The sequence below is a fragment of the Pelobates fuscus genome, chromosome 4, assembly GCF_036172605.1.
Source record: "Pelobates fuscus isolate aPelFus1 chromosome 4, aPelFus1.pri, whole genome shotgun sequence".
NCBI classification, from domain to species: domain Eukaryota; kingdom Metazoa; phylum Chordata; class Amphibia; order Anura; family Pelobatidae; genus Pelobates; species Pelobates fuscus.
The window spans coordinates 17,207,757-17,223,770 of NC_086320.1; the positions used below are offsets into that span (position 1 = coordinate 17,207,757).

Sequence of the window (16,014 nt, forward strand, 5' to 3'; positions counted from 1 at the left end):
TTTCCAGATAGACCAGCAGCTACTGCAATCACCAATCTCCCGAACTGTAAACCACACGAATTCACCAACTCCCGAACAAGAGACACACGAACCCTGGAAGCAACCGAACAGGAAAAGCCATACAAACAGCTTACACTCCTGGCAATCGGCATACAGTCAAATTCCCCCCAAGAATGAGATGACACTTCACTTTCAGGGTTAAGCAGCAACAACCTTTACTGGGGCTAACTGCCCGGCTTTTATGCAGGTCTCCCACCTAGTGGACACTCCCCCAGGGGACCAGATGGGAAACTGGGAAACATATTGGACATTGACCAATCACAGACATACACCTTTAAACAATCCCACAATGCATCACAATCCCTCCTCCCTGGCCTGGAGATAATTGGAGAAGTAATCCAATTATCTCCAAGAACAGAGGCAAAACTCCATTACCCACATGGCAGACAAAAAGACAGTAAAAGACACAAAATTACCCACTGACACATTTAGTACACAAAACACATACATGCAACATATCCCAAATAGCTTAGATCTGAGCGAACATTATTACCGAATGGCGCTCAGATCACATACATATAGTTCAATCGCCATGGAGCCAAAGTCTTTCACATAGTCTTTTGTTACACGAATAGGCTCCATGGCATGGCTATCTGGGGTGAGGCTGTTCATACGGTCAAACTACCGAATGAACAGCCAGTCGGTTCCACTACAGAATGCCGAGATAAGGAGGCTGGCGGCTCAACGGTGTTCGCGCAATAAAGTGTCCGTTTTCAGTTCCATAGTTTGAGCGCTGAACACCGCTGGCCGTTCGGGAGTTAAAATGGCCGCTGCCACGTGTTCGGCAAACAAACAAAGGCCACTCCGCGTTCATCAATTAAGCTGCGGTTAACTGCAGCTTCTGGGCGGTCAATTGACGGCACACTCCAGCTCCTAGTTGGTCCCTCGTACGGTAGTTTGTTCGGTAGCTGGAATCTACCGAACACCCGGCAGAAAGGCACGAACAAGCCTTTCTGCAGGGAAAATAAAAGCTTTAACCTGCAGGGCAATAGTCCAAAGGGAGCAGGCGAGCAACCAGGCTCCTCCAGTGCACAGTGGCGAGGTTGGTTTCGCAACACTGTGCAGTACATTATCTGCCAGAGATGTGACCATGGTTTCTTCTGCCCACGTCCTGTATATTTCTCACGCAATTTGTGGGGATTGCTTGCAATCAGTTTTTTCATAGTAAATGGAACAATTTGCACAGTTAAAGGGACAGGATAGGCCCCCAAATTGCTCCATCTTCATTCATTGATTGATTTTAAGGCCTGTATCACACCCCTGCAACCTTGTACATAAAGACTGTGTTGCTTTCTGAAAAGTAGCACGGTTCTGCAGTGTCTACCCTCATGGTGACCGTCAGACAACAGCCACTAGGGGCTTTGGAATAATAGATTAAATGCATTGGATAGAATTATTTGCATAGAGAAGCACTAGGTTAGCAGATCACAGACATTGTTGCGCACGCACTGTGTGTCCTCAATGGTTCTCTGTACAAAAATCTGATTGAGCAAAATAAGGACTGTATATAATATTTTGTAGATTTTACTTTGTTTTAATTCTATCTCTCATAATATTACAATTTATATTGAATTTACCTTTTTTTTCTTCCTTTATTTGTATGTTTTTATGTTTTTTTTTATTTCATGTAATTTTTAGGATTTTACAAACAAAAAATCAATAAACAGAGCTAATGAAGTAATATAAAACATTCCACTAATATCATTCCTTTGCTTGCCAGCAATGCAACATCCGTATTTACTTGCTAAGAAAGCTTTCAACTTGCCTTGAAATCTAATACAATTTAGGTTACTAATTGGCCGATGCCTGGTGAATATTCTGCGAGGAACAAATATGTAGGTATTTAACATGCCTGTCTTGGAAGAAAATGTTCCGGCAATGAACAGAGGGTTCTCATGCTAATCAGTGCAGAACAGATTTAGAAGGGGCCTTAGGATGCTTGCTTTACTGCCTCAGTGCCCGTCCAAAAGAAAAACCAGAAAGCCTTTTCCCACAAAGCTTACAGCCTAAAGCATCTTTTAGAAACCGACAAGACTGTAACGTGTGCATCCATCCATGCAATGCTACTCAGAAACACTCTTCCTTCTTACTGTGTTCATTAAACTTTTTAATGCTGGAGGGTGATTGCACGTCCCTACGGCACTTAAGAAGATAGAGGTTCTGTAGCTCTGTAGAACAGCAAAGACAGTGCAGGTTCCTTGAGATTAACTATTTATATCACAAACTTCTGGACAGAGAATATATACTGCTACATTAATGGTTGTTGCCTCCAGCTATAGAAATATTCATTAATGAGACAATATTTCAGGGTGAAGGAAATCAAACTCGAAGATGGTCATCTTATTTCAAGGTCCATTTGGTCCAAACTGCTTTGAAAGGATATTATGAAGTTGTCTTCCTCACAGAATATGAACCAAAGGTATTTACAAAGACAGAAGTGCATTCCCTAGACTGTGGGAATTGAAGAGAATTGTCTAGAATATTGTACTGTTTAAAACAGCCAAGCTGGATGAATAGTTGAACAGAAGATGCCTTCAACTCCAAAGTCAACTATTTTGATCTAAAATGTATAATTAGTTATTTATTTTTCCACGATTTACATTTTAATGAATTTTTACCACCACAGATGTTTTTACTTGCCGGATAAGGGATCACAATAGGTAAAAAGATTGTTTAGACGTGTTGCCTTTAAAATCATTATACCTACTTTTTTGACCCCAAAAACTTAATAGCTTGAAATTCCTCAGTTCAGCTAAGGGAGCTATCTGTATAACAATAGTGCTTACAATGTATTCAAATTCAGTTGCTATTCTCATTTGCCAGAGATTAGACAAGTATAATGTATTAATCAAGTCCAGTGAAAAGCAAACATAGACAGACATTGGACAATTTCATTCTGATTTATGGAGAGACATATTGGGTTTGATGTCATGAATAATACATATTTCTCATGTCAATCAGCCACATGTTTTCTTAGAACGCCGTAGCATCTATACCTCTGCAGTGACAGAAGGCCCCCGAGGTTCCGGTAGAGCACTGTGCCAATGACAAAGATGGAGGAATCATCCGCATCTGGATACAAACGAAAGATAAAAAAAAGAAAACTATCAGAAAATATAAAAGGAAAATAAAATGTACTATATTCTACTTCTCTGACAGTAATTGAAAAATGGTCAAACAAGAAATTGAGTAGGCACAACTTGAAATTGAAAAGGGTACTGAAACATCTTCAAAACAGAGATGGGACATATTGTCATCTATGGGCTGACAAGCTTTTGAAAAGCTGGATTAGATATTCGAGGGCATGCATAATTTATTTAGAAAGGTTGGGACAGGAAGCACATGTTATACATAAAACGCTTGCACAGTTCCCTCTGGCAGCACAAAATGCAGCAGGTTTTGCCACCTTTGCAGATTCAGGTCATGACTGAACTAACAAACCATGTTTGGGCTGATTAGAAGGGCGAGCCAACCTGCGTGCCGTTGCCGTTGGCTCAGATCTGTTTGTAAACAAATGTTACCAAGTCATCTGAAAAATGTCTGAAACAAACCAAGAGGAAAATACGGAAAGCTAACTATTGGCACAACCTAGCTCTCCCTCCATAAACATGATATATATATATATATATATATATATAATGTACAACATGTTTGATAGATTTATAGGTACTTTTTATAGTTTATATGTACTTTTTATAGGAAATTAATTGTCTCTTATCCCTTCACTTTTACAATTTTAATTGCTCTGAAATGAAATAGAAAAATCTGCTTGTTTTCCAGATATCTAGAAAAATTAAAAAAAAATCTATAAAACATTCAATGAAAAAAAGACATGTTCTTTGACATAATGAAGCAGTAAAGGGTATGACTCTGCACTTTAATTCTTCAGTGTGAATCTCAACATCCAATGGAATTGTCCTGGCATCCAATCATGGCTTGAGAAAGGTAGTAAGGTGCTAAAATGTTGCCAGGTCCATTCCATGAGATGCTGGTTTGAATTAAGATCCATACGGAATAATTGTGCTGCCATTTTATACTTTAAAGCTTCAGTGGATCTTGGGGCAGGAGACCTTCAAACTCCAGCATCCAGAAATACAAGTGAGTGCCTCTTTATACATTGCTCTGACACAGTAAGGATGAACATTTTTTCTTTTTCTGGACCCTTTTCTCCTCCATAAGCTCTCTCGCTCGGGGTTCCACAAGGTTCTTTTCTTGGTGCTCTACTACATCGCTTCTCTTGGTTAACTAATCAGTTCTATTGGTTACTAATATCACTTTTATTCTGATAACACACAGACATATGCATCTTTTTTCTGATTGTTCTCTATTCCTTTTTGAATCTCCTGCTGCACTTCTGCCATTGCTAACTGGATGACACTTTTATATCTAATATCAAAAACAGAACTTGTCTTTCTTCCTTCAATAATTGTTACTTCAAGGTTTGTCTTCCTACAGGTAAACTACTACTACCAGTTATATGCCTTGGTTTTTATTTCAACCTCTTCTTCATTCATCATTTGGTTGAATTTGGATGGATCTGGTCTCCAGCCAAATCTCTGAATTCCAAACCAAAGTTTGCACGAATTTCAAATCAACCAAATAGCACAAGAGCTTAATTTGTTTGAGATAATTTTTGAGATAAATTAAAATTCTTCAAAACAAATTTTTTTTGTTAACATTTTGGCCAAATCACTTTTGAAAAACGGAAATATTCGTCTTGCACAAGTCTAATATATTATTATTAATTTAGCTTGCATCCGCCCTTACCTAGCTCTGCCTCTCTGTGACAATGTATATGGCTAAGGTTCATATCAATACCACAATGTTCTCCTATCTCAACTATGCTCCCCATACATATTCCCAGCTTGCCCCTTTAACAACATATAATAAATGCTGCTGCATAACCTGCCGGCTATCTACCTGCTCTCAATGTAAATAAGTGTATCCCATACAGGTGTCTCAGCTCTGCAAAAGACCTACACCTGTCCTCTGTTCATACTTACACCTCCAACTCTCACCTTTAAGACTTATCTATGACTGCACCATTCCCTACACTCCCTACAGCCCATGTTGCTTCAGATTGTCAAGTAACTAAAACCTCACTTCTTCAAAAATGAATATCAATTAAACAGTTAACATCCATCCTTCTTCCTTGTATCTTACTGACCCACTTCACTTAATCTCCCCCAACTGTGTCATCTGACAATTAAATGGAACCTCTAGGCACCATAATCACTTCATCTCAATAAAGACATATTGGTGTCTGGCATCCCCTTACACAATGCCACTGCTCAGTGTTAAGCCAAAAAGGTTAATACTCACTGAGAATGCTTTAATGGCCACAGCCACATTAGCCCTAGTCCTGAGGTGTAGCAGTTATGGGCTGAGAGCGTCAGCCATACATGTAGTGGAGTTGGAATGAAGATGCCTTGGGACACTCGAAACCAGTTTAAAGCTGAACCATAGGACTTCACCAGGAAATTCTATCACTTCAAGATCTCATTGTATAGTTAACTTTCTCAGCTGCCAATCTTTTCTATGTATGAAAAACATTGTCCTCCAATGTTTTGTGTAATTATACCGCACTGCCCTTAGAATGTTGCTTGTTTGAGCAGGGCCCTCATCATCCTCTGTTTCTGTATGTCCAACTCTCTTGTTGCAAATACTTGTTTGTTAGTCTACCTTTTCGAGCAGTATTTCAGAATACGTGGGAGGATTATAAATAGTAAAAGTAATTATCTTTTACATTAATTTTGGCCCTATTCCTTTATGATCCATGGCCCAGGTAAAGGGAAGTGGTAATTGTATACCCAAGAATATGTAGCAAAAATGTGAGTAACCGACATACTAAGCTAAAACAGAAATAAACTTTCCATAGTGTGTCTTGCATGAAAGGAACTCTCTAAGCCCTGCTTTCCTGGTTATGGTGCCAGGGGTGCCCTTGCATCCTCCAATTGTAAAGAGTCAAGCAGTTGCAGAACAGTTAGAATTGGGGTCCACTAGGAGCTGTATCCCCTACGGTTCAGTAAGAGTTGGAAGCTCTCTGTCTGACCCCTACACTCGAAGGTAATGTGGTCACTCTGAAGATCTAACAGCAGTTTTTGGCTCTCACTTGGGAATGGTGGGAAGCAGCAGACTTTCTAAAACAGTTTGACTACTTACAATAGGAGAGGTGCCAGGGCACTCCAGGTACCATAACCACCAGAGCATGTGACATCCATCCCTGGATGGCAGCAGTTCCCTTTGTGTGTTATGGCTACTGTAGTGCACAGTAATGACCAATGCATTATTCCCTGTTCATTAAAGGGATACTGTAGTGCCAGAAAATGCAAAGCTGTATTCCTGGCACTACCTCCCCCCTCTCTCACACCCCACTCCCCGGTAAATAAAGGGTTAAAAATAATTTTTACTTACCTTATCCCAGCGCCAATGTACTTCAGTGCTGGGTCGAAGCTCCGCCCCCTCCTCTGTCAAATGGCGCGTGCTAATTAGACCTTCCCATAGTAAAGCATAGAATCAATGCTTTCCTTTAGGGACAAATCTGATGCTGGGGGTCCTCATGCACAGCATGAGGATGTCCAGCATCAGATAATGAACCAAAAGTCCGTTACGATTCCCGGAAGCACCCCTAGTGGCTGTCTAGTAGACACCTACTGAGGGCAGACTTAGTTCAGCAAGTAAACATGCTGTGTCCCTTTTGCTACACGAAGTGCAAAAGGGTTACAGCACCAAGACCACTTCATTTAGCTGAAGTGGTCTGGGTGCCTACAGGGTCCCTTTAAAGATGAAATCATATTTAATTTGTTGCAGGATTTAAAAAAAGTTTTCCCAATGAAATACTTGCACGTCACGTAATAAAGACTAATAAAATAATGTTTTGGAATAAAGAGCACATACATAAGAAATGAAATTAACCCTCGCTCACCCAGTAAATGGCAGAGTGCCCTTGTCTGTAGAACTCTGAGGATAAAGTCTTATACATTAGAGGAGCACCAGGGAAAGGCATTTAGTGTGTGAAAAATCCAGCCTAGCAGCTGAGATAGGAGAGCTAATCACCCGAGACATTGTATTCCCGTCACAGAACTAATGATGACCTTTAATGTCCCTTCGAGATCTTACCATCTCTTTTCACTCCCTGTAAAAGCTCATTTTGTTACAAAATTTGGTGCTGTCATGCTGGCAGCTTTCACAGAGTTTGGGTTCCAATAAATTAACTGGCAGATGAAAATTCACTTCTATGATGCCAGGGTTAATGATATGTAGCTTGTGGATAAAAAATAGAGGCCTAGTATTAAACTGTGCGTATAAAAGGAACTGTAAAAGGTGATAACATTAGACAAATCAAGAGAGAATGATATACGAGTGGACTAGGGACTACTGGGCAGTTATTGCTGTATGTTGCATTAGATAAAATTGAAAAGACACTCAGAGGGGCAATTGCTTTGCGGTAAACATATCATATTAAATTATGTAAAAAGATCTAGATATCAGAAATTAGAAAAATAATCTGTAGGATCTGTAGCTTCTACAGTGAGCTCTCCACACAACAAGATGTAAAACCAAAATGGTTTAACAAAAAAGAGTGGGATGATCTCATATCGCCATAACCACTCTAATGTGAGGTAGGTACTTAGTGCTTTAAGGCAGGAAGTGCTCAGTTAACTCATCTTTACCATTCTAATGGGAGGTAGGTACTTAGGTGCTTAGGGCACGTCTTTTAGACAGGAAGTGCTCAGTTAACTGATGTTTACCACTACCTTCAGTTACATTGCCTTTTACATTCATTCTATTTTATCATATAGCAAGCTTATCTTAAAGTAAAACTAACTCTAGTTTTCCTCCCAATAAAACCCTCAAGTCTTCATCTTCCATTGAAAACAATTTCCCAGCATGCACTTATCTGGCTTCCATTATATTAGCTGTTACCTTTGCATATTCACCAGCTTATCTGATCTAAGCCTTAAAAAAATGACAGCATTTAGAACAAATATTTTATACTTATCAAAGGTCAGATTGTGTGTCTACCAAAGGAAAGTTGACATAAGGTATCAAAATATGTGAACACAAGTTAAAGGGACACTATAGTCACCCAAACCCCTTATGCTCAATGAAGTGGTCTGGGTGCCAGGTCCCTCAGGTTTTAACCCTTCACATGTAAACATAGCAGTTTCAGAGAAACTCTGTTTACATAGCAAGGTTAATCCAACCTTTAGTGGCTGTCTTCCTGACAGCCGCTAGAGGCGCAACTGCGACGCTGGATGCGAAACTCGCATCCAACGTGCAGAACATCCATAGTAAAGCATTGAGAAATGCTTTCCTATGGGCTGTTTGAATGCTATGGTCACCAGTGCCAAGGGAGCCCAGCACTGGATTGAGATAAGCTGCTGAAGGGTTTTTAACCCCTGCAGCACCAAGGGAAGGGGACGCTGAGGGTGGGAGCACCCTTAGGGCACTATAGTTTCAGGAAAGAGGGTTTGTTTTCCTGACACTATAGTGATCCTTTAAAAAAAAAACCTGCAACATAACATATATGGCTGCGTAATAAATACATAAATAAATAAAGTAAATAAATAAAGGAGAATTATAGAATGATTGACTCATTTTAAGCTAATCATTATTGAAAGCAGTTTGTTTTCCAAATATTGCCCACTTTTGACTTGGTTAATTATAGAACAAAATCGAGATTTTATCTATTATTGCCCCCATTATTCAAATATAAGATCTAATTCGGTATTCTCTAAGTACAACTGCCATACTAGTAGCCAGCTGTTAGCTGTGTTTTGATATGCAAATGTTTAAAGACCCTTGTGATTTTGAGGACGTCTACTTTAAGATGAGTTTGCTGGTGGATTAGCCAACAGTGATACTGAAACCATATTATTCAACATTCTTAATGCTATGCAAACTTGTATTTAAGTATACTCAAAATATAAACCATCCACTATCCCTTGTTTGCTCCATGCTCACCTTTTAAGGCATGAGGGCTAGCTTAAAGCATAACTTAATAAAAATCCCCATATTCGTTTGCGATTGTTTTACATTGTCCTTGACCACAATTTGACTATGGAGAGAGCCGATTACATTACAATTAGTATTTAACACCAATATGATGATACTGTATGATCATCCACTGTCTGAACTTCAAACAAATCTATCTACTCATCGCAGTACCTCCTACATCATGGTTTTCTTCTAATCCTACTTAAACTGACCCAGTTATTTTATTCTTGTAAAAATACCCTTATTTAAATGTTAAAATATATTTACTATATATATATATATATATATATATATATATATATATATATATATATATATAACATAGCATTTTGCAAAAAAAATTTAGGATGTGAATCTGACTTTTGTGGACTTTTTTTATGTTATCATTTGCTATCTAAAATATATTTAAAAAAAAATTAAGAAAAATAAAATATGTTAAACTTTAGTTGTTTGCTTGGGTGGGGCATTTTGCACATAACTACCTGACAGTCCTGTTGAAAGCAGAGTCTTCGAAATCGAAACTTTGTCTTCTGAAGTTTTGGCCCAGTCCACCATTCCTCTCCATCCCTTCATCGGAAAATGTATATCTGTTGCACTGTTGGCTGGACGTTTGTAGATACTCAGAACTTTAAAATAATTGAACACAGTTACAATGCATCCATCTCGCATTATATATTTTACGAAGTGTTGTGGCTGATTTATAAAATTTCCATATACTCCATAAATCCATAATTTCATGAATTATTTAAAGGGAATCATACATTTTTGGGGAATTACACCATTGACTAAAGTATTAAAATACAATTATAATTTGTGTTAACTTTTTTTCATTTGAGGTTTTATTTTTAATGTGTATTGAAGATTTAGCAATTGGCATGGCAGTCTAAATCAGTCCTGGCCAGTGCCAGCCACCACAGGGCATGTTGGTTCACCAACAGGTCCTAGCCCAGTCACGGCACACATTGAAATGGAGGACACATTGAATTGTTTCTATTCTAGTTCTAGAACTTAGTAACAACTAGACTTACTCCTCAAATGTGACATTGTCTTCAGGATGTCCAATGCTCATTCATGTGAATGTCTGGCTCAGCCAAAGTCATCCATGAAAACCTAATCAGGGAAACATTTGGACTAACCAAAAAAGTCGCAAAATTGGTTCAATCACTGTACTGTAAATTAAATACACATCAAGATGTATATTTTTTGCAGTACGCAGATAGAACCATTTTTACTCCATTTGGTTCGCAGGTCAAATGAGAAAAAGTAACCAATAGAGGAAAAAAAGAGGAGAAGAAGTAAAATAAATAAATGAAAAATCTATATTTCTATATTATATATTTTTATTAAATGTATAATACATAAATGTTGATTTTGTTATTGCTTCTCCTTTTTTCTCCCTATTGGTCACTTCTCACTTGATCTGTGAATGAAATCAACATTTAGTGGATGTCCACTAACCATCAATCGTGTTTTTTCCTATCAATATTCTTTTTTTTTTATCAAAAAATCCCAAAGCATCTACACATGTACATCCAGTTACACATGTACATCCATTGTACATCCAGTTAGTGCTTTGGAGGTATGAATTTAGGCCAACAATTAGATAAGCCTCGAATGTACAAGGTAAGTAACAATATTAATTGAAAGCCAAATTTAGTCGCTCAGTTCCAGTTCCAGGTACAGTGGAGTGGACTGATATATTTAATTTCATTTTTTATACCTTATGAACACATTTTTTTTTTTTAATTATGGGGGAGAAGTAAACATTACTTAAAAAATTACTAAATATTATTAAAAAAATGACAATTGAATATGAAAAATGAATGGCTGTGTTTATATTAATTGTCCTTGGATGTTTTACTGTGCAATTACACATTATTTTAGAACTCTGACGTCATATTTGCTTTCCATTTAATCCTGCTGTATGCCTTTGTTAAATTTACAGGCTTGTGATCTCACCCTGTACATCTTACAAGTCTTAAAAATGTGATGGCATACATGAAAGCCAACGATAAGTGTTAGATATATTTATTTTATAATATGACAATTATTAAAGCACTTTAAAAGCATGAAAAAAAACACATGCTTGGTTTTACAGTTTGATTCATTCAATAAATAGGCCTCTGACGCAAATGAAATTACAGACAGCAGAAGTACACAATACCTCCTCTGATTAAAGTATATACCATACAAACAACCTATTCTTCAAATCTTCACATATTATATTGTCCAGTTAGTGCAAATTCATTCAGAATATGTAATTTATTTATCTTACAGAACCCAGCTAAAATATAAAAATTCTATACAAGAAATCATTCTATTCATTTTAATTAATACCACTCAAAATCTAGTTCTGGTGAGATATCTGACAAGATTTCAATTGATTATGTTTTGTTATTATTTTTGTTATTTTTTTAAATTGTAACAATAAATAATGGCACTGTGTCTGCATATAGCAACTACTTTAGAACCAGAGATAAGAGTCTTAGTGAGGATCTAGATTCACCTTGCAGAGAAGTTGCAGGATTAAGTATTGAGAATCCTACAGTTAGAGGAAGAGGCCCAAGGGAGAGAGCACAGCTTGGCTGACAAGGGCAACATGTATGAGTGTGGGGATGGATGAGCTGTGAGTGATTGTCATGTTTGTCTGGGAGGGTTGTATGTGAGGAAGGGGCGGTGACTAGTTAGCTGATCTCAGTGCCACTTGGGATCCGGGACAGCAACAGTTTCCCTCCCACCCTCCCCTCTTTTATGGTCCTGGTTTGTCGTCACAGCTGCCGGGGGGCGTGTCCTTGCCAATCAGGTTGGGAGATGGTTTTACAGGTAGACTAATAAGGTGGATAATGGTCGGGTCTCAACCCCACCCCCCCTGTTACCAAGTTGGACGTGTCCCCACTGAGCTAAAAGCCGGCTGGTGGGAAGCATTATGGACGTGCCGCACTGAGCTAAAAGCAGGCTGGTGGTGAGCATTAAAGGTAAAAAGGTGAATTTTGGTATTACAAGGTGGAGGTGATAGCCTTTAGGGGTTAAGTTAGCTTGGCAAGGACGTTTGATTAAAGTTAAATATACTGTGTGATACAATGTGTTATGTTATTTATGTGTTAAATTATTGTTCTGTTTGTTATATTTACAATTAAAGATGGATGTGTCTCATACAGTATGTTTTAAATAAATGCTGTGGTCTGTTTCATCCAACATTGGTGTCTGTCTTTTGGGGATTTACTGGTTGGTCATGGGGACATTTATCTTATCCATTGTCCACTACGTACATACAAGGTGATGTCACTTTGCGGAGCCACCACCTGGACACAAGGTTGAACATAATATAGACAAATTAATACAAGTATATATCCAAGAAAATAGGACCCTACCCATAAGCATAGATCTAGCATTTACAGCATTTACAGTACTAAGCTAGATAGCTAGTGAGCTTACAATCTAAATTATGTTTTCTTGAGAACCATTATGAGTTCACCATAATAGACAGTTTACAATTATTCTGACATTTTGTCTGTCTATCTCTGTCTGTCTATTTGTCTGTCTGTTTGTCTGTCTATCTGTCTATCTCTGTCCATCTATTTATCTGTTTGTCTATCTCTGTCTGTCCATTTGTCTGTTTGTTTGTCTATCTGTCTATTTCTGACTGTGTATTTGTCTTTCTGTCTATCTGTCTATCTCTGTCCATCTATGTATCTGTTTGTCTATCTGTCTATCTCTGTCTGTCCATTTGTCTGTCCGTTTGTCTATCTGTCTATCTCTGTCTGTCTATTTGCCTTTCTGTCTGTTTGTCTATCTCTGTCCATCTATTTGTCTGTGTGTCTATCTGTCTATCTCTGCCTGTCCATTTGTCTGTCTGTTTGTCTAGCTGTCTATCTCTAGGCAGATAGATTGATAGATTGATAGATTAGAGCGATTGTGTAGACATATAAAAATTGTATTTATTCTTAGCCCATTTGGCACAGCGTGATACGACAATGTGCTGTACGACCTGGCGTGCCCTGGACTGCCTGATGTTAATGGTAGTCACACTCTTGCAGCATTATAAATCATATAAATGCATTATCTACAAATTCAGAACATTTTAAAAATCATACTTCCCAGATTACAGTATTTAGATACCTATATATATATCAACAAATAGATGAGAAAATGAGTGATAGAAAACTAGCTGACTTCACTAATACTAATATTAATAATACTATGTATAATGATCATTTTTAATGAGTGCAGCTTCACTGCTTGTCTTGGATTAAATAAAAGGTTCTGTTATAATAAACTGTTGACGCTCTGTATAGCCTTGTGAGTCTTTGCCAGGCAGTTAAATACAGCTTAGCTTCTTCCATTCTCTAGGTCACCAAGCGAGCCTTCTCAGAGCTAGCTGGCTGCCACTGCAACCTAGTGGCTGAACCGAGCGATTGAAAAATAGCTCAGAGCAGATAAGAACCCGGACAGAACTAGCAAACAAGAAAGTAAATAGTTCCCAAAATGAGTACCTATATTGTCTGTAACTTGGTAGGAATCCTTGAAATCCTTCATTCGGAATCCAATTACTTCAATGAAGTCTTCGATCAATTTAAAAACATCTTTCACACTCAGTCCCATCTGTAGTACAGAAGAATGCAGATTAATAATTATCAGTATTATCAATATTACTGTCATTTAATTCCCAACAAAATATTAAAGTGGAGTACAGAAGGGTGCAAAAGGGGACAATGGATGTCTTCTTTATATCTTCTCTATGTTAATAATATTTATTATATTTTCTTATAAAGCACGGATGAAGTATTATTACACAATAATAAATAGCACTGTGAGAACTATAGCCTGATAGAACATGCTGGCAGTCTGCTAAACATACAATGCAATGTGTATGGAAGGGAGACACTAACAATGTATTCTTTGGGAACAGATATCAGTCTGAATGTCAGTGTGGAAGGACTCAAGGACACAGTGAGGTGTAACATTAAACAGTTATCTGATGGGTACCCTAAAAAAAATATTGAGATTTCTTAAAGGACTGAAAACTATGGGGAAGTGTAATAAGGGATCATGAAGCGTGAAAAGGGGGTATGCCATGACAACGGGACAGACAGACAGAGCTAAGCGCTCTAAGTGAGAGTTAGAATGTAGTTCTGGAAAAGAGGCATTTATCTGAAGACTATGTACACATGGATACAGTTGTGGAGGACTTTGTAGGACATTACAAGAATTTTTAGTGAAACCCTAAATGACAGAATTTAGTTTAAGAATTAACAATGAGGAGAGGTGTAAGAGGAAAAAACATCCTTATCTAGAAACTCTCTAGAAGAGATGCTCCTCCTTCTACTATACAATAACTTTCGCATACGTTTACTTGACAATAAGATGAACAATGCGTTACTACGATACAATGCATGACTAAGTCATCTCCAAGCACTTTAAACACTTTAATGTTTGATAAGACATGAACATTCATCATGACACACATAAAGTAAAAAAGATTGGTTCATCCATTTTTAATTCAGACCGCAATTGGTCCTTATAGTATTTTGATTCGGACCGACTTACCAAGGAAGGTACAAAGTGTGTCTATGTTATGTTTGTGTAGTGTGGAGCTCATGATGCAGTGAATTGTAGTAATCAGAAGAAGGGGTGCAGGTGACCAGTAAATGAAAAGAATATTTCCTGGCATCTATTCCAAAAGGACAATCCAATAAGTGATGGTTGGTCCAAGTTGGTGAAGTAGTCAGGGGCAGGTCGAAGTCGGAGTACCACAGAATTAGGGGAAAGTGGGTACCAATGTAAAACACTCTAGTTGAAGCTCACAATAAGTCAGAGCACTTATTTGTGGATTATACAGACTGTGCTGGATTCCCTTTACAATCCCGGGTTAGGAGATTGTTTTCAGTGGGGGAAGACTATGGAGTAAGAGGAATCCACTGCAGGTGAGTACTATAAGCAGCAGTCCATTGTTTGTTTGTTTGTTTGTTTTTTGAGTATCTAGTTACTTCTGAGCATTCTATTGCAAATTTGAATTTTAAATACAGTTTGTTTTACTTATTTATTCATTTAATTAATTTAGTGACTGTTCCAAAACCACCTAACCATCAGTCATCTATCTTTTTTGGCACCATAGGTGAAACTCGGAATCACGAAAAAAAAAAAAAAATGGTTCGTCTATTGCCTGTTTGATTTGTTTCTGGATTCGGTCATGTGGCCTTTTGGAGTTACAAGATTCAAACAACCCGGCAAACGCTCAAAATACGAACAAAACCAAATGCAAAAATTCTAAGTTAATTTGAGGTGAATTTCAAATTTAAGGCCTAATAAATAAAATTGACTTTTGAATAATTTAAATTACTAAATACCCTTTTTATCTCATTTTACAGGATGTGGTATATAGGAGGGAAATCCACATGAGTGTTGAAGCTGCTGTTTTACAAAGTAACTATTCTATCAAAAAGCACTATATGCATAACTATAGTACACATTTTTTATATGTAGGTTCACTGAGTCAAATATCTGAAAGTTTGGTGTCGGTTTTGCTATGGGAGAATACTGTATCAGTCTTGTGCAACCACATCCTCGTATACCTGAACACGCTGAGCACTCATTAAAGGCTTACTGCAACCATGAGATCAATTCAGTTATTTGAAGTGGTTATGGTGGTAAAAGTTTGGATGTGCAGCATGAAATGCTGCACATGCTAAATATTTGCACTTGTATGCCAAGGGCTAGTTACACCCCAGGCTCACATCACTCTGGCAGCCCGAAACGCCGGGCCGTCTAATGTCACGTCTGGTCATATTTTCTGTCTGTTGTCAACATGCGCAGTGCACTGGCAACAGCCATGATAATCTTCTCCTTTGCAGGCAGAGTGCATGCAAGGGGAAGCTCGTTCTCCCTTTCCTCCACTACTTGTATTTCTTATTTCTTATTTTTATTTTATTTTTTTATTTTAAAATCCCTCTCTCC

General features: G+C 37.9%; 1 protein-coding gene across 2 annotated transcripts in view; it reads right to left on the reverse strand.

Moving 5' to 3' along the window:
- ADGRB1 (adhesion G protein-coupled receptor B1) overlaps positions 1–16,014 on the reverse strand; it is a 500,908-nt gene that overhangs the window by 158,271 nt on the left and 326,623 nt on the right. For both annotated transcript variants that reach the window (XM_063451001.1, XM_063451000.1), the window contains 3 exons: positions 13,554–13,662; positions 9,543–9,686; positions 3,057–3,132 (listed from right to left, as the gene is read on the reverse strand). In XM_063451001.1, coding sequence (XP_063307071.1) covers positions 3,057–3,132; positions 9,543–9,686; positions 13,554–13,662 — 329 coding nt within the window. The remainder of the gene's footprint in view (positions 1–3,056; positions 3,133–9,542; positions 9,687–13,553; positions 13,663–16,014) is intronic.